Source organism: Delphinus delphis, chromosome 4 (genome assembly GCF_949987515.2).
Source record: "Delphinus delphis chromosome 4, mDelDel1.2, whole genome shotgun sequence".
In the NCBI taxonomy this organism is placed as follows: Eukaryota; Metazoa; Chordata; class Mammalia; order Artiodactyla; family Delphinidae; genus Delphinus; species Delphinus delphis.
Genome location: NC_082686.1, coordinates 136,705,136 through 136,729,237, shown reverse-complemented (window position 1 = coordinate 136,729,237; position 24,102 = coordinate 136,705,136). Strand labels below are relative to the sequence as shown.

General features: G+C 36.8%; 1 protein-coding gene across 1 annotated transcript in view; it reads right to left on the bottom strand.

Moving 5' to 3' along the window:
• Nucleotides 1-24,102, bottom strand: part of KCNH8 (potassium voltage-gated channel subfamily H member 8) — a 385,437-nt gene that overhangs the window by 124,727 nt on the left and 236,608 nt on the right. Inside the window, exon 6 of the mRNA XM_060010106.1 lies at nt 1,598-1,755. Within this exon, the coding sequence (XP_059866089.1) occupies nt 1,598-1,755 (158 nt within the window). The remainder of the gene's footprint in view (nt 1-1,597; nt 1,756-24,102) is intronic.

Sequence of the window (24,102 nt, the reverse complement as noted above, 5' to 3'; positions counted from 1 at the left end):
AATTCATCAAATTATGAGAATTAGACTTTTTCAAAATTATTTACTCGTGTTAATTTTAGGCAATGGAAATTTTAATCATATCTAAACATTTTACTTATTTTTTATTTTATAGACTTTATAGTACATGATATGTATATGTTTAAAATTATCCTATTTATTCAGTGCCCAAAGAGAAATGGAATATAAAAAATGATTATTAGTATTTAGTAGCAGAGCAAGTTAATTTACAGCAGTCTATGAAACACCATTTATTTAACAATTCTCCAGGATAATTTGGAAAATTTTTCTTATCATTTTATGAATTATCTACTTCTTCAGGATATTTTTTGGCAGTCTTGCAAAAGCCTTGTTTTAAGTCATTACACTTTCATTATAGTATACTTATCTAGTCAAATTCAATCTTAAAAAGCACTTTAAAAAGCTTGGATAACAATCCACTTTAGCACTGATTGATATTATATACTAGATTTTCCCCAGAGCTTTCCCTTCAGCTGAGTTATAAACCTCTTAACAATGTTGACACTCTCAACTTCCCAACTTAAAAAAAATTGAAAGAAAAAGAAAAATACTATTATGCAGGCAATTAACAAATGCACAAATCTGTACTATGTAGTCAGGAGTTTAGTTCAGTCTTCGTTCTGAAGTCAGTAATGATTGTATTTGAAACATTGATCACTTTGTTTAATATTGAAAACTATGCTATTAAATTCTTGATAGAGAATATAATTTCTATGGGGAGAGGTTTGTCAACTGAGTAGGAAATATGTTTAATTTGAACTAACGTCTAGTAAATTTTTGCCTGCTAAAATTGGTTACTCTGGCAGCAAATTGTATTACTGGTCCAAAAATTCTCTTATACCTTCCTAAAAGGGAACACTTAATGCTTTTAAGAGTGTCAATCATTAAATAGTAAAAATAGCTATGACTACAAGAGGGCATACTTTCTTTCCTGTAAGAAATCTGAGAATAAAAGCTTTAGATGAAGAAAGAGGAGAAGTTACAAATACCAATAAAAATTCAAGAGGATGCTTGGTTTACGTTGGTCATTTTATCGTTTAGATTTTTGCTCAATCCAACATTTTTACAGGGACTTCTAAGAAGTAGTTGAATTCTATTTTAATTTCAACCTATCTATCTTGATAGGTCTTCTGTTTGTTTGGCCAATGAATAATGAAATATTCAAAAGGTAGCGAGTAAAAGTCATAAAAGTAGAAGAAATCTTCAAACTCTCCACCAAATTCTTGAGGGAAGTATCTGTCTCAGTAACATAAAGTAATGCTTCTATTCCTGCAGATGGTTTCCTTATCAAAGGATTTGTTTAGTGAGTCAATTTGATGATAAATTCAAGCTTTTAATATCCTGGTTCTAGGTATTTAAATGATTAGAAATGGGTAATACAAATTTCAAAAAGGAAGTAACTCCTTTAATTGGAGAATCTGGCCTGCATATCATTGGTGACATTGGCCTCTTTATTAAAAAGGGCACAAAATCCTGGACATACAAATTGCGACAAACATTTAAAACCTGAACGTGTGAAAAATAAGCACAGGGGTAAAACCAACCTTCAAAGTCATGTGGAAGGGAGCTATTTACTCACCACTGTGACGTTGAAAGCATACAGGAGGTCAAAAGGCAGGGCAGCAATTAAATCAATGATGAACCAGGTTGTGACATAGTGGATGCAAATTGATCTTGCTTCGAAGATAACTTGGCCAGACTTGCTGACATAGGTTGTTCGAAAATTTAAAATAATATCTGCTTGAGAAAAAAAGGATAGAGTAAGAGCATTTAGGAGAAAGAGAGAGAGAAGGAAAGAAGGAAAGACAAGGTAAGAAGAGAAGATGGAAGGAAGACAGGCAGGTGGGCGGGGGGGAAGGAAGCGAGGAAGAAAACTATATTAAATTAGACTAACGGTAACCTCTTAACGTACTTTAGATTGACAATACCCAAAATACTCTTCTTGACAGATCCAGCTCAACTCAACAAACAGGTATTGGAGAAAGGTGAAGAAAGTAGTATTTTTTGAGCAGTAATACATTCCAGACTTTGGGCCACATGTTAACGTAATTAAAATAAATAATAATAACAACAATAGGCAACACTTACTGAATGCTCACTGTGTACCAGACATTGTCCTAAGAACTTAGCTTAGATTGTTTCGCTTACTCAGAATGTCTTCTACCGTAGACGACGATGGTAACATAGCAGACAGTACATAGTAGGCAGTATTAGCAGAGGCAGAAACTAAGTCTCAGTGGGAAAAGTAACTCATCCACGATCATCTTGCCAACAGTGGCAGAGACGACTCTGAACACAAGTATAATTTGCAGTCCATGTTCTTTTAATTTATTTTTTATCCAGTAGTACTCTATTCCATGTACAAAAGTTTTACTAATCTCCGTATGTTTATGAAACTGATCCTTGCCCTGAAGGTGTTTGTATTCACAAAATATCAGAAGTTTCTTCTTTGGATTTCTAGGTTAAACTCCCCATTCCATTTAAATGGAAGATATAATCATTTTCAACCATTCTTTACATCATCCTTTTAATATATTTTTATTTTATGTTTATTTTATATTTGTATTTATTTTATATTTATATTATATTTTACTACCTATTTATCAAACTTTTAACAATATATGACATCCTTGTGAGGGCTGGTCAAAGGACAAAGCCATAGACATGTGGACCATCTAGAGTTCAATCCTGCCGCCTATGAATAAACTTCTCAGAGTCTGTCACATAGTTCTTGGGTTAAATATCATTAAAGCACTGGAAAGGGTTATATTTTCTTTAATTTGTTTTACAGTTGAGTATGACCAAGTTATGGGGAATTTTGGGATTGGTGCATACACGTAACTGTGATGAAGGCTGCTCATTTTCTGCACTGGCAACCCCAACAGAAACATATTTGTCGGTGGGACTTTGGTCTTCGGGAGTGTCATGATTCAGTGACAAAGATCAAAGGAAGGAATTTGGGAAGTAAGTACCCCAAAGAGAATAGGAATTCAAGGAGCTAGGAAACGAATGCTAAGCTCTGAGTTACATAATTTTTAAATGAATTGGAGTACTCTTTACAGCTAATGTAAACCATTGCAAGTACGTGGAATTGTGTCATGTGAGGTTAAGAACTTGTTGGTATCATGATCGTAATGATAATAATAATAAAGATTACAATAATGTGCACTTTACACATTTGTAGATCATGTTTACTTTTCACTTCACATCACATTTGAAGGAGAATTCTAAGATGCCCTCCACCCCCAATTCCCTGCCACCACCCTCACTCTCCTCTGATCTCTTCCCCTTGGGTAAGGGTGGATTCCCTGAGCATGATGAGATATGAAGATGTGATCACATTACATCATAGGGGTAAAGAGAGATGATCTGCGTGGCCTGCCCTCATCAGGTGAGCCCTTTAAAGCCGACCTTTCTCCATCTGGTGTTAAGGGATTGGAAAGCAGTGAGGCATGCTCTTCCTGGCCTGGAAGCAACAACTGCGTATTATGGGGAGGGCCACACGGCCGGGAACGGCGGGCAGCCTCTAATTGCTGAGAATGACCCCTCACTGACATCTCGTGAGAAACGGAGACCTTAGTCCCACAACCATAAAGAAATTTGCTCAACAGCCACATGAGATAGGAAGAGAATCCTGGGCTCCAGAATGGACCACAAGCTGACACCTTGATTTCAACTTTCTGAGGCCCTGAGGAGAGACTTCAGCTAAGGTAGATCTGGACTTCTGACCTATAGAAACTATGAGATAATAAACGGGTATTGTTTTAAGCTGATGTGTTTGCGGTAATTGGCTATGCAGCAATAAAAAAACTAATACAACATTTAGTAAGTCATCTGGTTCTCATTATAGCCTGTGAGATGAGATAATACAGGAATTCTGACAAAACAGATTACTATTACATTATTATAGATAACACATATGTTCTTAATATGAACACAGTGCTGTTCTACGACCTTTATAATCATAATCTCATTGACTCCTTACAACAATGCTAAGCGGTAAATATTTTTATTAGTCCCTTTTACAGATGAGAAAACTGAGGCAGAAAAGACGTCAAGTGATCTGCCCAGGGTCACACATGATGAACTAAACCCCTCAGCTAGTTAGTGAAAAGAGCAAGACCTGGATTCAAATCTCTTAAATTCCAATTCTGTGCTTTGGGTTTTGGTGCCTCAACAGAGACCAGTCATATCTCAGATCTGGAAGCAAGTTCTAGGTGACTCAAAAAGAAAACAATTGTTCTAGACTATTGTGAATGATCTAACTTATTAAGATGGCATTATTAGAAGTCATTTTTGTCAAAAAATAAAAATATTAAAATACTTCCATTGTGGGCTTCCCTGGTGGCGCAGTGGTTGAGAGTCCACCTGCCGATGCAGGGGACACGGGTTCATGCCCTGGTCCGGGAAGATCCCACATGCCGCGGAGCGGCTGGGCGCGTGAGCCATGGCCGCTGAGCCTGCGCGTCCGGAACCTGTGCTCCGCAACGGGAGAGGCCACGACAGTGAGAGGCCCGCGTACCGCAAAACAAAACAAAACAAAACAAAAACAAAAACAACAACAACAAACTTCCATTGTTAATACTGAGAATATGAAAGGATGAAGCTAGTTGATAAGCCACTCACAAAGGATGAACACAATCCCAAGGTGATTTCCACTGCAGAGTAAAAGTGCTATCATGGCAAAAAGTACCAATGCATCCCTGACGTATGGCCACCAAAGGGGGCTGGGAGCTCAGGGGAATGTTGTGAAGTTGTTGGGGTAGCAGGTGACCTTTTCATTCTTTCTCTTTAACTTTCTAGACTCATGTATTTGTGCATTAGCCGAGCAATTTAACAGCTTAGACCAGCACCTGTTGAAATAAAGCAGTCGATAAGTAGTTCATTATCAAATTGAAGGAATAAATGCCTTTGTGTATTTACTAACTGATCACCAGGTTCTACCACAGATTTTACAGAAAACCCACTGCCACCATCCACATACCTGGGGTGCTCTCCTGAACGGAGGAATGGAAGAAGTGATCGATTGGTCTTTGGTTGACTGATACAGTAAACATTTTTAAAGCTATGTGGTTGACTAAAGAATAAAATAGAGGTGCAGACTTCTGAACAGAAAAGATATTTTCTTGGATGAGTCATTACAAAATATTAGTTTAGAAAGCTTTTTAAAAAATAATCTGTTACTCAATTGAGTTAATTGGATGAAAAGAAGATGTGTTTATTTTTACGTTTAAAAAGAAGTAATGGTAAGACTTTTAAACACAAAGAATCTTAACAGCAAAAGAATAAAATCTATCTTTTAAATTTATGGATACAAATATATTTTTGAAGTACTTGAGTACTTTCAGGTTTATTTTCAGGGAGAAAACCTAGATATGTATTATATTCTAAGATTTCTAGGACTATGGTATCATATAAGGACTGTAGGTTTGAGTGAGTGATGAGTATTATTTTTATTTATTTTTTAACTCTTTTAAAAATTTTATTGAAGTATAGTCGATTTACAATGTATTATTTTTATTTATTTATTTATTTAAAAAAACCTTTTATTCTATATTGGAGTATAGTTGATTAACAATGTTGTGTTAGTTTCAGGGGTAGGGCAAAGTGATTCAGTTATACATATGCATGTAGCTATTCTTTTTCAAGTTCTTTTCCCATTTGGGTTACTACATAATTATTTTTAGATAGCTGATTTTTTTTAAAAACCTACTTTTGTCATACACATAATAATAGACATAGTTCTGTTGTACTGTGATTTACAAAACATATTTTCATGTTTATTAGCTTGTGTTGTTCCCATGCCAACTCTCTCAGGTGTACTATCACTGACATTTTACTAATGACTCAGGAGATTTAAGGAAATTGTTTAAAGCCATGAAGATAGTAAGCAAGAGAGAAACAGGACATCTTTTGCAGGCAATTCCATTTTCTTTCCATTATCTTAAAGATTTACTGCACGTTCAAATATATTTTAGGGGCAATACCAATAGGTCAGTGCAGAGAGATGTATTTCCGATTTTAGCCCTTAGATTCGTTTCAGCATTGGCAGCGCCCAGGTAAAATCTGGGTCACAGAATTGAATGTGGGGGAATGAACTGTCTTTGATTCTGGGAATATGAGGATTAAGCATCTGTCCAGGGAGAACTGAGAAATCACTCTGTGTTCTCTCCACTGATAAAGATGTGGTGGCACTGTAAATGTTCCCTTAATGGAAGGGCAGAAATGGGGAGCACACGTTCTTTCAGAGTGAGGGAAACACAGAATAAAATTAGATTGTGACGAGGGAAAAAAGAGCCTCCCAGATCTGGTGTTCCTCATAAAAGAACCACGGGGGTGAAGAGGAGATTCACCAACTATACTGGGTCCAGCTGCTCTTTCCCCTGTAGTTGTCTCACTTCCCATAAAGTTTTACACCTTCAGTGAATTAACTCAGCGACTCATTCAAATGTTGCAGTAAGAATGTGGTCTCCTCCAGACCCTAACCCTAAACTTCCTAAAAGGCAGCAGTATGGTTTTCATTCCGAGATATCTAGAAAGTATAATGTTTTTCAACTCTATGTTGAAAGATACATGAAAATTCATTAATATAGAAATTTTTATATTTAACTTTTCTTGTTAATTGCATTTACTATCAACGTGCACAACTGTCTATAAGCACACATACACACAGTTTGAATCAGGAAAAATATTTCCAAAACTATAATGAATTGAGTCATACGAATTTAGCACTTAGAAATGTTAATGCCTCACGTATGTGTGTATGCACAAGCAGTCTCTTGTGGCACACGGTGCTGGTATCATGTGAAATGAATAAACAAACAGGGTAATAGAGAATTACCATATATACATACATACATGTGATTTACAGAATTTCAAAAAATTGATCATAATATACCCCACCAAAATGAGGCAGACTATAATTGAATTCTTTTATGATTCAGATCACGCTGAGTTATTTTGCAGGATAATCAGTTTACCTTGCTGTATTTAGGTTTTACACAAGCATGATGAAAATAAAGACAAATAATAGAGAGAGAACTGTACGTGTTTTGTCCTCACATGGTTAAGACCTCCAAAAACAAGTGTTTCATTTCTGTCTCTCACTAAATGGTTATGTATGAGAACTAAAAGGCAAGAAGATTAAAACCAGTTTTTCCAGTTTGATTTCCTTGAGAACTCTGTGATTAGAAAGTACAAAAAAAAAAAAAGGTTAAATTTGATATGGCACAAATTAGTAGATTTCTTTATTAGCATGCACGCCAGATGGGAAATAATTTTAAAATAATATTGACTTATGTGTTAAAAAGTAAATTAAAATAGAATGGTGTGCATGAGAGCATATGCACCAAATACAAATAATATCTTCATTTAGCCATTTCTTTACAATTTAATCAATATAGTACAGCGAGGGTGGAGAGAGATTTAACTAAACCAGCTGCCGACTAATATTCTAAAGATACCCAGTCTTTTTCCATTGCTTGTGAGACACTCCTCTGAACACAGTATGATGCCACAGCAAATGTGAGTTGCACGTGTGGGCAGAATGAATAACTGGGGGTTGATTAATGAAGGGGCTTGAGGGACTCAAAATCCTAAGAATGGCTGTAATTGATTGCTAGGATTAGTGGATGAGATTTTCATACCACCTGATCCTTGCTCATCTTGTCAGCATTTGTCCCTCCTGCTTACCTTAAATGAGAAGTTTATGGAAATGAAAGGGCAGCAGACAGAGGGAGAAGCAGCAGTTAAGAGCAATTGCCTGCGGAAGAAAAGGTAAGGCTGAAAGAATGCAACCAGGTGGGTTGGGCGTGGTCGATACCATCACTGATTTCTGTTTTGTACCAGGGTCATGGTGGACTCATACATCAGTTTTGACCCTCAACGTCAACATCAGATGGAACAGCCCAGAAAAAAAGTCCTTCCATCCCAACTTCTCTTTGAATGGAAGAACCCCATCCATGTCATGCTTCATAAGGATGCGGTCAACAAGGCCTTGAATGCTTCTGGCAATGGTGAGCCCTCTGCCTTTTGCCAGCGCTGTCTTAGTTTGACGCATCCTTCCTACTTTCCTCAAATAGGTGTCTTCCTCCTTCTAACTCCCTCTCCTTGTTTCTAGTTTTGTCATTAGCAGCAAACAGAATATCTTGTACCTTTACATAGTGAGTTGCCCCATCAATTTTTATTTTGAAAAGAAATTTTCAGGTTTTTAACACAATAAAGAAAAGAAAACCATTCACGTAGTTGACTACTGTCCTTTTGGAAGTAAGGTAATGAAACGGTAGCAGACTATGCCATCCTCAGATATGCCACTTTGGAATAAGAATTATTTTGAGCTGAAGGCAACTGAGAAGGAACAGAAGCCAGAAAAGCTCCCTGCTCTCTTCCTAGTTGCCTCAAAGCAGGACATACATTTTCAAAAGTGTCCCCTGCTCTCTTCTCTACCAGGAAAGACAAAAGTTAATCCCCAGATGTAGCCTGTCCAGTGGGAAGACAGTAGCAAATACTCAGCAGTGTTTGCAGAGTTCTCATTATTCCACAGTCTCACCAACACTCGACGTTGTCACACTTAAAAATTTTTGCCAATTGGGTGGTAGTATAATGTTTCTAGTATATATTTACAATTGTTTTTTCTTTTAGTAATGCAGCCTTAGTAAACTGCTGTGGAATCTTAAAAAAACACACACACACACACAAAGTCTTGCATTACTATTAGTTAAAGTAAACTTTTGCCAAGTTAAATTCCCAAATGTTGTTTTTTTTGTACAGATTGCTCCCAGTTGACCGTTTCTAATTTTTACTGGAAGATCTAAAGCACAGCTATACCTTTCAGCTTTGCAACATCCTTAAGTACTATGAAAATGTGTCAGTTGAGGACCTGTTGTGCTCTTTGCCCTGTGCAGGGCTCTTGGCACTCAAAGATGGACAAGGCATCCAAAAGGAGCATGCCTCTGATGGGGACCATGGACTCCCGTTTTTATTATCTGAAGCCCCATCTGTGAAAATGCTGGCAGGTCAAAGGACACAGCACACATTCCCAGCAGATCTCTAAGAAAACTCCCATTTATTGTCTATAACTATTTTATTATACTGACTTTGTACATTGCTTTCATTTCATTGTATAACATTACCTTCTCAAAAAACTTCCACATAACATGTACACTGGTATGTGTAAAAACGAACAATTTTGGCTCCATATAAGTTATCCACTTTCAGGTGCTGTGTAACTCTAAATTAGATATTGAATTTTGGAATTACTTGATCATTTTTAGTAAAAATAATTTAATGATTCAAAATAAACTACTAAAAAACCATGATTTATGCATACACTACTTAATTATAGAAAGTCTTTTGGCATACTTATCCTGTTTATAGTTGTAGTTTTTGAGTGGTAAAATTTCCAAATTTAACTCCAATAGAAAACATAAGGACTATAGCATCTATAATATTCAGTCATGAAATTTAAAAAAATAATAAAGTCTATTAATTTCATATGAGGTAAATATTAGTTATCCAAGTAACAAAATTTAGAATTCATGAAGACTAAGATAGACAACAAAAGATGTGGTAACGAGAGACCTTCAAGATGGTGGAGGAGTAAGACGTGGAGATCACCCTCCTCCTCACAAATACATCAGAAATACAACTACACGTGGAACAACTCCTACAGAACATCTATTGAATGCTGGCAGAAGACCTCACACTTCCCAAAAGGCAAGAAACTCCCACATACCTGGTGATGGGGCTGATAGGGTCTTGGTGCTCCAGCTGGTGTCAGGTCTGTGCCTCTGAGGTGGGAGATCTGAGTTCAGGACACTGGTCCACCAGAGACCTCCTGGCTCCACATAATGTCAAATAGAGAAAACTCTCCCAGAGATCTCCATCTCAACGCTAAGACCCAGCTCCACTCAATGACCAGCAAGCTACAGTGCTGTACATCCTATGCCAACCAACTAGCAAGACAGGAACAAAGCCCATCCATTAGCAGAGAGGCTGCCTAAAATCATAATAAGGTCACAGACACCCGAAAACACACCACCAGATGCAGTCCTGCCCACCAGAAAAACAAGATCCAGCCTCATGCACCAGAACACAGGCACTAGTCCCCTCCAAAAGGAAGCCTACACAACCTGCTGAACCAACCTTAGCCTCTGGGGGCAGACACCAAAAAGAACGGGAACTACAAACCTGCAGCCTGCCAAAAGGAAACCCCAAACACAGTAAGTTAAGCAAAATGAGAAGACAGAGAAACACACAGCTGATGAAGGAGAAAGGTAAAAACTTACCAGACCAAACAAATGAAGAGGAAATAGGCAGTCTAACTGAAAAAGAATTCAGAGTAATGACACTAAAGATGATCCAAAATCTTGGAAATAGAATGGAGAAAATAAAAGAAACACTTAACAAGGAACTAGAAGAACTAAAGAGCAAATAAACAATGATGAACAGCACAATAAATGAAATTAAAAATTCTTTAGAAGGAATCAATAGCAGAATAACTGAGGCAGAAGAATGGAGAAGTGATTTGGAAGATAAAATAGTGGAATTACTGCAGAGCAGAATAAAGAAAAAAGAATGAAAAGAATTGAGGACAGTCTCAGAGAGTTCTCGGACAACATTAAACACACCAACATTCTAATTATAGGGGTCCCAGAAGAAGAAGAGAAAAAGAAAGGGACTAAGAAAATATTTGAAGAGATTATAGTTGAAAACTTCCCTAATATGGGAAAGGAAAGAGTCAATCAAGTCCAGGAAGTGCAGAGAGTTCCATACAGGATAAATCCAAGGAGAAACACACCAAGACACATATTAATCAAACTATCAAAAATTAAATACAAAGAAAAAATATTAAAAGCATCAAGGGAAAAACAACAAATAACATACAAGGGAATCCCCCTAAGGTTAACAGCTGATCTTTCATCAGAAACTCTGCAAGCCAGAAGGGAGTGGCAGGCCATATTTAAAGGGATGAAAGGGAAAAACCTACAACGAAGATTACTCTACCCAGCAAGGATCTCATTCAGATTCAATGCAGAAATTAAAACTTTTACACAAAAGCAAAAGATAAGAGAATTCAGCACCACCAAACCAGCTTTACAACAAATGCTAAAGGAACTTCTCTAGGCAGGAAACACAAGAGAAGGAAAAGACCTATAATAACAACCCCCCCAAAATTACAAAAATGGTAATAGGAACATACATATCGATAATTACCTTAAATGCAAATGGAGTAAATGCTCCAACCAAAACACATAGACCGGCTGAATGGATCCAAAAACATGAGCCATATATATATGTCTACAAGATACCCACTTCAAACCTAGGGACACATACAGACTGAAAGTGAGGGGATATTCTATGAAAGTGGAAATCAAAGGAAAGCTGCAGTAGCAATTCTCATATCAGACAAGATAGACTTTAAAATAAAGACTATTACAAAGAAGGACACTACCTAATGATCAAGGGATCAATCTAAGAAGATATAGCAATTGTAAATATCTATGCATCCAACATCAGAGCACCTCAATACATAAGGCAAATGCTAACAGACATAAAAACGGAAAGTGACAGTAACACAATCATTGTAGGGGACTTTAGCACTCCAATTTCAGCAATGGACAGATTGTCCAATGTGAAAATAAGTAAGGAAACACAAGCTTTAAATGACACATTAAACAAGATGGACTTAAATGATATTTATAGGACATTCCATCCAAAAACAACAGAATACAATTTCTTCTCAAGTGCTCATGGAACATTCTGCAGGATAGATCATATCCTGGGTCACAAATCAAGCCTTGGTAAATTTAAGAAAATTGAAATCATATCAAGTATCTTTTCCAACCACAACGCTATGAGGCTAGATATAAATTACAGGGAAAAATCTGTAAAAAATAAAAACACATGGAGGCTAAACAGTACACTACTTAATAACCAGAGATCACTGAAGAAATCAAAGGGAAATAAAAAAATACCTAGAGACAAATGACAATGAAAACACGACAACACAAAACCTATGGGATGCAGCAAAAGCAGTTCTAAGAGGGAAGTTTATAGCAATACAATCCTACCTCAGGAAACAAGAAACATCTCAAATAAACAACCTAACCTTACAGCTAAACTAATTAGAGAAAGATGAACAAAAACCCCCAAAGTTAGCAGAGGGAAAGAAATCATAAAGATCAGATCAGAAATAAATAAAAAAGAAATGAAGGAAACAATAGCAAAGAGCCATAAAACTAAAAGCTGGTTCTTTGAGAAGATAAACAAAATTGATAAACCATTAGCCAGACTCATCAAGAAAAAAAGGGAGAACACACAAATCAATAGAATTAGAAATGAAAAAGGAGAAGTAACAACTGTCACTGCAGAAATACAAAGGATCATGAGAGATTACTGAAAGCAACTATATACCAATAAACTGGACAACCTGGAAGAAATGGACAAATTCTTAGAAAAGCACAACGTTCTGAGACGGAACCAGGAAGAAATAGAACATATAAACAGATCAATCACAAGCACTGAAATTGAGACTGTGATTAAAAATTTTCCAACAAAAAAAAGCTCAGGACCAGATGGCTTCACAGGTGAATTCTATTGAACATTTAGAGAAGAGCTAACATCTATACTTCTCAAACTCATACAAAATATAACAGAGGGAGGAACACTCCCAAACTCATTCTAGGAGGCTACCATAACCCTGATACCAAAACCAGACAAAGATGTCACAAAGAAAGAAAAGTACAGGCCAATATCACTAATCAACATAGATGCAAAAATCCTCAACAAAATACTAGCAAACAGAATCCAACAGCACGTTAAAAGGATCATACACCATGATCAAGTGGGGTTTACCCCAGGAATGCAAGGATTCTTCAATATATGCAAATCAATCAATGTGATACACCATATTAAGAAATTGAAGGAGAAAACCCATATGATCATCTCAATAGATGCAGAGAAAGCTTTCAGCAAAATTCAACACCCATTTATGATTAAAAACGTCCAGAAAGCAGGCATAGAGGGAACTTACCTCAACATAATACAGGCCATATATGACAAACCCACAGCCAACATCGTTCTCAGTGGTAAAAAACCGAAACCATTTTCACTAAGATCAGGAACAAAACAAGGCTGTCCACTCGCACCACTATTATTCAACATTGTTTTGGAAGTTTTAGCCACAGCAATCAGAGAAGAAAAAGAAATAAAAGAAATCCAAATTGGAAAAGAAGTAAAGCTGTCACTGTTTGCAGATGACACGATATGATACAGAGAGAATCCTAAAGATACCATCAGAAATCTACTAGAGCTAAGCAATGAATTTGGTAAAGTAGCAGGATACAAAATTAATGCACAGAAATCTCTGGCATTCCTATACACTAATGATGAAAAATCTGAAAGAGAATTTAAGGAAACACTCCCATTTACCATTGCAACGAAAAGAATAAAATACCTAGGAAAAAAAATACCTAAGGAGACAAAAGACCTGTATGCAGAAAACTATAAGACACTAATGAAAGAAATTAAAGATGATAGAAACAGATGGAGAGATACACCATGTTCTTGGATTGGAAGGATCAACAGTGTGAAAATGACTATACTACCCAAAGCAATCTACAGATTCAATGCAATCCCTATCAAATTACCAATGGCATTTTTCATAGAACTAGAACAAAAAATTTCACAATTTGTATGGAAGGACAAAAGACCCTGAATAGCTGAAGCAATCTTGAGAAAGAAAAATGGAGCTGGAGGAATCAGGCGCCTGGACTTCAGACTACACTACAAAGCTACAGTAATCAAGACAATATGGTACTGGCACAAAAACAGAAATAGAGATCAATGGAACATGATTGAAAGCCCAGCGATAAATCCATGCACATATGGTCACCTTATTTTTGATAAAGGAGGCAGGAATGTGCAGTGGAGAAAGGACAGCCTCTTCAATAAGTGGTGCTGGGAAAACTGGACAGCTACATATAAAAGAATGAAATTAGAACACCCTCTAACACCATACACAAAAATAAACTCAAAATGGATTAAAGACCTAAATGTAAGGCCAGACACTGTCAAACTCTTAGAGGAAAACATAGGCAGAGCACTCTAGGATATATATCACAGCTAGATCCTTTTTACCCACCTCCTAAAGAAATGGAAATAAAAACAAAAATACACAAATGGGACCTAATGAAACTTAAAAGCTTTTGCACAGCAAAGGAAACCATAAACAAGACCAAGAGACAACCCTCAGAATGGGAGAAAATATTAGCAAATGAAGGAACTGACAAAGATTTAGCCTCCAAAATTTACAAGCAGCTCATGCAGCTCAATATCAAAAAAACAAACAACCCTATCCAAAAATGGGCAGAAAACCTAAATAGACATTTCTCCAAAGAAGATATACAGATTGCCAGCAAACACATGAAAGAATGTTCAATATCACTAATCATTAGAGAAATGCAAATCAAAACTACAATGAGGTATCACCTCACATCAGTCAGAATGGCCATCATCAAAAAATCTACAAACAGTAAATGCTGGAGAGGTTGTGGAGAAAAGGGAACCCTCTTGCACTGTTGGTGGGAATGTAAACTGATATAGCCACTATGTAGAACAGTATGGAGGTTCCTTAAAAAACTAAAAATAGAACTACCATACGACCCAGTAATCCTACTACTGGGCATATATGCTGAGAAAACCATAATTCAAAAAGAATCATATACCACAATGTTCATTTCAGCTCTATTTACAATAGCCAGGACGTGGAAGCAACCTAAGTGTCCATCGACAGATGAATGGATAAAGAAGATGTATACAATGGAATATTACTCAGCCATAAAAAGAAATGAAATTGAGTTATTTGTAGTGAGGTGGATGGACCTAGAGTGTGTCATATAGAGTGAAGTAAGACAGAAAGAGAAAAACAAATATCGTATGCCAACACATATATATATGGCATCTAAAAAAAAAAGAAAAGTTTCTGATGAACCTAGGGGCAGGACAGGAATAAAGATGCAGACGTAGAGAATGGGCTTGAGGACACGGGGAGGGGGAAGGGTAAGCTGGGATGAAGTGAGAGTGGCATGGACTTATATACAGTACCAAATGTAAAATAGATAGCTAGTGGGAAGCATCCGCATAGCACAGGAAGATCAGCTCCGTGTTTTGTGACCACCTAGAGGGGTGGAATAGGGAGGGTGGGAGGGAGACGCAAGAGGGAGGAGATATGGGGATATATGTATATGTATAGCTGAGTCACTTTGTTATACAGCAGAAATTAACACACCATTGTAAAGCACTTATACTCCAATAAAGACGTTAAAAAAAAAGTGTTCATATAATTAGTGTTTGCCCCAGTGTGAAATCCAACACATATATCCTCATTAGACAGAAAAATTTTAGATCAAATAATGAGAGCTTTTATAGTTGCATAACATTTTACATTTTAATTAGGACTTTCATATTCATTTTCATATTTGTGGAAAAGAATATCCTTAATATTTGTGATAGTCTTTAGTGCTATTTGCCAAATCTTTCTGGCTTTCGACCTCCTGGTATGATTATATTTCCCACCATCTGAAGAGATTAAGCATGTCTCTGTGACTTGCTTTGGCTAAAATTGTGAGAGCAGGAGTATCCTGAAACATTTCTGGGCAAAGTTTTGAGAGCTTGTATGCAGTTCCTCACATTTTCTTCTCCCTGCCTTGATGATCACAGAAGCACGTGACAAGATGGGGCCTCTATCAGCCTGGGATTCCGAGTGACTACAGGGCTCAGAGCTCACAGCTGATTCACAAGCACTTAGTATGAGAGAGGCACAAACCTTCGAGAATCTGAGCTTGCTTGTTACCACAGAAAACTCTTGCCCATCCTGACAGACATTCTTCAAAGGCTATAGAGAAGAGTGGCTCACAGTGAGAATTTGGAGTCAGGGTCCCGGGTGGTAGACCACTGAGCAGGTATTAGTTGTCTTTGCTGTTATTCCTACCAGTAGTGCTATTGCCGTTCTATAGGCTTCAAAAACTGAGAAACAGGGACCATGAATGACTTATCTAAGGTTGCCTGATGTATTCATTCATACTATTATTTTTATTGTTACTTTATAGACAGATAATTATGGCACAAATACTATAATGGTGTTAAAGTGACAATAAAATAATAATAAAAATAATAACAGGTAAATTTATTAAATTCTTGCTATGTGACAGGGCTTAAGTACATATATTAACTATTTTGAAATTCAGGTAATTTTTAGAGTCCTAAAAACTGTAGCATTTTGACTATAGGTTGCCATATGTTCAATTGTTCAACATATTTTAAAATGTCTTATTTCAAGAATTACATATATACTGTAAAGTACACTGGTGTTAAATGGATGGCTTGATGAATTTTCACAAAGTTGACCATCTTTGCCATCAACATGGATAGAGATATAACTAGGACCAGAACCCTAGAAGACTTCCATGATCCCATCCAGTCATTAACCCCTCCCAAAGTCACTGTTGTCCCAATTATCATAGAATAGTTTTGCTTAATTAGTTGGGAATTCCGTATAAAAGGAATCCTATAGTAGGTACTCTTTTATATAAATTCTTTCACTAGACATTGCATATGCAATTTTCATCAGTTTGGTACCATGTTTACTTGTTTACTTTTTTATTGCTCTATAGAATTTCATTGTATAACTATAAAGAAATTCATTTCTTAATTTTATTGTTGCTGAAAATTTGATTTGGGTTGTTTCTAATTTGGGCTATTACAGTTAATGCTCTTAGAAACAAATACATGCATACATACATAAATACGTGTGTATGCATGCACACAATACCTGTACCTTTCCTTGTACAAGTATAGGTGTGTCTGTCGATTCTATGAGTCAAATTTCTGGGTCATAAAGTAATTATATATTTTACTTTAGTACAGTGGCAAAAAGTTTAACAGAGAGACTGTACTAATTTACATTTTTACATACAGTATATGAAATTTCAGGTTGCTCTGTATCTTCCCACTACCTTGGTAATAATTTGTCTTTTTTTTTGGCCATTCTAGTGGTGGTGAAATTATTTTCATTTTCCTCATGATATTGAGCACATACTGCACATTTGGGTATCCTCTTTCATGAAGTTTTGGTACAGGACTTTTATCTACTGAAATATGTTTCCCTCCCTTTTCTTTTACTGATCTGTAGGAATTGTTATCATATGTCCTGATTATGAATTGTGTTCTGTTTAAGTAATCGATGCCTTTGCCAAGGTAATTAAGATATTCTACTTGATGTCTTCTAGGAGTGTTATTTTTTAATTTTCACACTTTGTCTACAATCCATCTGCAATTGATTTTGTATATGGTGTGATACAGGAGTCAAGATTTATATTTGCTTGGTGGAAAATATATTCAACTGACCCAGCACCATTTTAGAAAACATTATCATTTCCAAAGCATTTCAGTGACATTTTTGTCATAAATCAGGAGATTTTATATATACGTGCTGATATGTTTCTGGTCTGTATATTTTGCTCCAATGACCTGCCTATCTGTTAGATCCTAGCTTTTCCAGTAGAGTCAGAAACAGATGTGTTCAAGCTATAGTTTAAGGACTCTCAATAGCATTCGAAATATGACTAATATATTTGACTTTTAAAGCATAAGTTGAGTCGTCACAAATCTGAAGTTACACTAAAAGAGACTAAATGGATTTTTATTTGAAATATTTGAATTTTAAATATCAAATTGGAAGTATTTGAAATAATGGAACCATGCCTGATGATGAGAAAAATAGATTCTCACTTAAGCACGTGATGATTTCATAGTTATTTTTAGGAATGCCATCAACAGAAATTACATTTGTGTTATGCCAGAATTGCTTTTCCACTTGTGGTTTCTATAATTCAGTCTATTTTTAGTCATTGTAAAGAGGAAAATCACAAAAAGATCAATACTATCAAGCCACACCCATCTGCTTTCAGTAACATATGAGTAGGCCCAGGGAAAAATGCCAAAGTTGTGGCACTGAGTAATTCTTTGCTCTTGTCGTGTTATATTCCAGGTCACTGAAATCAAAGGGAAAGCTGGAAAGTAAAATGGTGTCTGTTTTATTAATTCTCCCTCAGGGCTGTTTGCGTACAGAGTGTAGCCCAACTGAAAGCAGCTCTTTTGCCCCTTTCCTGTTTGCCCATTTCCCTTCCCCTCTAACCTTAAAAGAACCTAATTACAGAAAAAAAGATCACTAGGCAATTTAACCTAACTCCTGACCTATGCTCTCCTGAATGCACACCATGCCTTGCCTAACCTGTTGATTCTTTTCCTAGGTAAAAAGAACGAAGAATTAAGCAGTTAAAGAATGACTAGCTCTCTATCCTCAACAGCCCGCTTAGCAATCCTGCAGGTGGATCACATAGGCAAGATCACATCTGAAGAAAGAGTCATCTAGTTTGCACCCAATGGAGAATGATACAGAACCCAACATCCTGACTTGATGATTCACTGAGATCATTCTCCCTTTAAAAAATGTCCTGGCTGAGCAGAATGCTCAGAGTTGGTCTCAGGACACGAGTCCACCTTTGCCCCAGGTAGCCGGATATTCTGATTAAAGCACCTTTCCTTTCTATTGCTACTCGCCTCTCAAATTATTGGCTTTTGAGGGGTGAGCAGCAGAAGCTGAGTTCGGTAATATAATGACGTCAAGTCACTATCACGAGGCCTTTAACATGCAAGAATTCATCATGGTAGCTGGATCACCAAAGCCAAGAAAGGAAATCACAAGGCAAGCAGAACTAAAACTCTAAATAATCATACTGGAACTCAACAAGACAGAGCAGTACTGGAATGGGGCAGGAGGAATTCCAGAGCCAGTTAATTCCAGGATGCAGCTGGTTATAGTGAGTCAGGACAGAAGATGTGCTTCAGGGGTTTAACTATGGTTTGGAAATATACAGTGTCAACAGGGCTACCAAATAGAGCTGGAGCCTTAAAAGAAATGAGTCTCCAGTTATTTTATTTGTTCGTATTTCACACCGAAAGCTTTTTTACGTTCTTACAAAGTTTATCCTTTAAACTTATTGTATGGTATTTCTTGAGGGAAGGGAAGAAACCGTTCTTGTTTCTGTTTATATAATGAAAATATAGTCTCCAGAGTTTCTTAGTGATATTCCAGAGAGAACAAAACATAACTCTCAAAACCCACGAACCCTATGTTTTTCTACTTATTATATTTTCTACTTATTTTAATTACTTATTTCTACTTGTTTTCTACTTATAGGGTAGTGGGCTTTGGTCTAAAAATGAATAAAATTTTACAAAAACAAATCTATTTGTTAAAAGTGATCTCATGTACTCAGAAAAGGTCTTGCCCTCAAATTAACCTTTTATTATACTGAGATTGTTTTACTGCTATTTTTCTAGCAATATTGGCTAACCACGTGTCTTTATTGGGGCTAGCGTAAGAAGGTCCTACAAAATTCAGGTTACTCAGGACTGAACACTGCCACACACTGTAAACCTAAGGTTTTATTCTGAGAAGTTGTTTTTTGAGGCATATCTCAAACAACTGAGTAATGCAAATGGGGTATTTGGCTGTCACTAGCATGTTACTAGACTTTGAGTGGTTTTGATGATTTCTATTACCCAAGCTAATGCTATTTGCTGTTTTAGCATCTCAATGTCCAGCAGTACTGATGCTCTTCTGAACATATTTAAACAGAAGCAGGCATGCACCCTTTGCTATTAGGGAGATTCAAACACAGCTGTCCCTCAACTTGCTTCTAGATTGCTATTGGCCATGCCTTCTGTATATATTTCAATTGTTATCAGACTTTTCACTTTTTTGGCAAGTTCAGATTTTCAACCTGTCATGAAAATACATCTCTTGATGATAAGAATTCATTTGTAATATCTTAATAAAGATGTCCAAGACAAGGGTTGATCTGATCAAATATCACCCTCCATAGCTGTTCACTATGCTTCCCCCTACTTTTCTTTCATGGGGTACCTTTAATGAGCATGTAAATTATTACCTTTGCTTATTAGTAGACCTCACCACTTGGGAAGAACTGGCTTGGTGTCTTGTAATACATGCCATTTGAAATGCATTCAAAACATGCAACAGCAAAGCTCTTAATAAATGGCTGTGGAGAAATAGCATATATATTTATTTTTCAGGTAGAAAATTTGCATATTATGTTGATATTAGGATCTGAGCTCGGCGAGTAAAGGGTCATTTGCATTGAGTCAAAATGACACCCAAAGGAATGTGAGACACCCTTAAAGTAGTATGTCATTGCCTCTAATATTTAACATAACCCCTTGCTTTTCTTTGCTCTTGTTGCCTCAATCTAAAAGCCCTGTAATGCACCTATAGGGTATAATGCAAAATACAGCTGTTCACCAAAATTCATATTCCCCTTTCTCCAGAGTAATAGAATTGTAGCTGGATGACATTCTGAGGTCCCTTTGCAACTAGTGCGGTCACGTAGCTAAGCTCCTGCAAACAGAATAGTTGTGTGCAAATTTTATGCTCTGTCCAATAAAACTGTGTATATTAGCTTTTTCATGCTCTTTGCTTTTCTGTTTTTCTGGCTGGAATAAAGAATGAAGTGACCTTAGACACCATCTACTAAATAAGGTAGAGCCACTGTCAGTCTCAGTTGTTAAATAACTATGTAAGAGAACCACTCGCCTCTGCTCCTCTCTACTAGCCTTCAATACACTCAGAAGAGCATTAGGTGAGAGAGAATAAATTCCTACATCCCATAAGCCACTGAGTTATTGTTGCAGTTCTTGTTATAACATCCTGTTAAATCAAATTAATACACAAAGCAAAGCCCACAACTCTCTCCTTCCATTAACTTAGTAATTTAACAGTTCCCAGTCCCAAGAAGCAGTGTTTTAGTGGCTGGTCTTAACTGTCCAATCAAAACGTGACTTTTTATCATTATAGACAAAGACTCACCCAGTTCTCCAGCCTCTACTAAGGATGGCAGTACTCCTCAGCAGTAGTTTTTCTTTTGCAATCCTTAGTCAAAAACAGGTCAGCATCATTTCAATACAAACCCTTCCTGCACGTGCTCCTGGGCATTCAACCTCCTGCTGGGCTTGCTAAAGCCAAGGCATTAATATGATCCATTGAGGTCCCCCCTGTGTTAACTTGCCAGCTTTAACAAATTAGATACAGGACAGCCAGTTACCTTTGAAATTCAGATAAAGGATAAATAATTCTTTAGCATAAGTATGCCCTATAAATAGAAAAAGTTCTTTTATTGCTACAACTGTCCTTAGACTATTATGCTCTCATGAAACATCCAGAGGGCTTGGAAAGAGATCTAGTCAGAAAAAGACCAACAAGCACCATTTGACAAACAAGAGGCTACAGGTGACTGGAAAACACTTCTGAGGACTTGTTACAAACATTAAATAAAATAAACTTAAAAATACTTTTATTAAATCTACTATTCAAAGTATGTTTACTCCTCATTTCCTTTGTATTTCCTTTTTTGTTTTATTCCGTTTCTGCTTGGTCGTTCACTAGCTGTGTGATCTTTTTTTTTTTCTTAACATTTTCATTGGAGTATAATTGCCTTACAATGGTGTGTTAGTTTCTGCTGTATAACAAAGTGAATCAGCTATACATATACATATATCCCCATATCCCCTCCCTCTTGAGTCTCCCTCCCACCCTCCCTATCCCACCCTTCTAGGTGGTCACAAAGCACCAAGCTGATCTCCCTGTGATGCAGCTGCTTCCCACTAGCTATCTATTTTACATGTATATGTCATATATAATGTATATATGTCAATGCTATTCTCTCACTTGGTCCCAGCTTACCCTTCCCCCTCCCTGTATCCTCAAGTCCATTCTCTACCTCTGTGTTTTTATTCCTGTCCTGCCCTTAGGTTCATCAGAACCTTTTTTTTTTTTTTTTTAGATTCCATATATATGTGTTAGCATACAGTATTTTTTTTTCTCTTTCTGACTTACTTCACTCTGTGTGACAGACTCCTAAATCCATCCACCTCACTACAAATAACTCAATTTCATTTCTTTTTATGGCTGAGTAATATTCCATTGTATATATGTGCCACATCTTCTTTATCCATTCATCTGTCGATGGACACTTAGGTTGCTTCCATGTCCTGGCTATTGTAAATAGTGCTGCAAAGTGACTTTTAAAGTGACTTAACCTCTTTGAGCTTCAGTTTCTTTATCTATAAACTGGAATAAGTATTACTATAGAATTTTATTCTTAATTATACTGTCACACATAAGACCAGCTTTAAAAATATTGTGAGACAGGAAAAACAGGAAGTAGCTCTTTGCAACTTCATCTTCTTAAAGAATTGTTCTAAGTTTTAAATGAGATAATGTCAATAAATATGTTTTAAATCTTCTAATATCTTCTATAGAAATGAAGCACCAGTCATTTTAAGAAACAGACTTAACATCTTTCATCTGTCTTAGTGAGACCACCTGTTTTATCCAGGCCAATATCTGACTCAGCACAAGTGATTCATAGTCTTTACTTTACTTCTTTCCTATCGCAGTCAATTTCCAGTCACGCTCACTTTCAAACATTCAACATAAATTTACAGAACACTTACTGTACACCAGACACCAGTAATCCAGTGTCTTTATGCTGAATTCCACTTCTACGATTATGATCTTTATCCAATGACCTTATTCGTGTTAGGTTTCTTCAAACATTGCACTCTAGCAATAAATTTCATTTTGCTTGGAAAGCTAGGCTTAGACAGAATTATGAATGGGTGATATCAGGAAGGCTGAAATTTTCCTTTTCCCTTCTTGGTTCCTTTAACTGGTTGAATAGTTAAAATGACACAAGAAAGATCAGCAGGAGAAAATCAAATGTAATTATATATATACATACAGGGACTCTGTATAAACATGGGAGAGTCCAAAGACAGGCAAGATGATGTATAGATTTCATTCTGGACTAAAGAAAGGAGGGCAGGGGTCTGGGACTTCAAAGAGAAGGAATGTAATTCACAGGAAGATGAAAAAAGAGCAGATGTTTGGTAAACAAATGTTTGCTGGGCCATGTAGAAACAATGGGACACAGAGAAATTTTAACAAGCAGACTTTGTTAGGTTCCTCCCTGTCTACACACCTAGTTCATATTATACTATAGATCTCTCTGGTATAGTTCTCCTTCCTGGAATATGCTCTCTATCTAAATTCTTTTAGGCAGTTAAGGGAGAGGTGAAAAAAATAACTTCCTGAGTCTTCTGTTTCTTCTGCATGCCAAAGGAACACATTTAGGGGTGGCCAACTTTGCTTCCCTCCAGTGAATAACCACAAGCATAGCTTATTTCTTGTTGCCACCTTGGTAAGTCCATCCTCATTCCAGACGCTCAGACCTCATAGTCTCTCCCACTTTCCTATCAACTTTTCTTCTCTGATCACACCTTCACATTCCATAACTAATATGGACCAGTTCTACATCTGTTTCAAAATACAGCACAGATGTCTTTCCCACAGTTCTGGTGTCATACTACACAGCTTGGAGCAGGGCTTCCACTGCTCTTATTACTGTCTGCTAAGAGTTTTTCACACGTAGGCAAATCTCCCCAATTACTGTATAAGCTTCTCAAATAGAGGGAGAATGCCTTCAAGTTTTTCAGTACCCTTTTCATCACCCAGACCATGGTATCAGGTTTATATCAGGCCTGCCTTTAAATAGTTCTTATTAGTTGATTGACAGAAAAGAGTTTAAATTTTCTGGTGGTCAGTATGTCCGGCCGAGTCAAGGCTATTGCATCTCCTTGTTTCTCTGCATGCCCATAGATCTCCCTCCTAGGGATTCATCCAGAGAGAAATGGCATCCTAACACCTAGCTTTTAGAATTGCTGGCCTCATCCCACTCTCATTCAAGTGCACCACTTGAAGGGTCTTAACAAGTTCTTGGTCTATTTTCAAGGGGCTGGGCAGGGTGCCAAAGCTTGTGTAATTTCCCAAGCTACCTGCTGTTTGCTTAATGGTACTGACTTGCCAAGGATTAGTAATTCCAAAGTGGTTTATAGTGTTTAAAAATAAAAACAGTTTGCTGTGAAGCCATTCAAAGAAAGCCA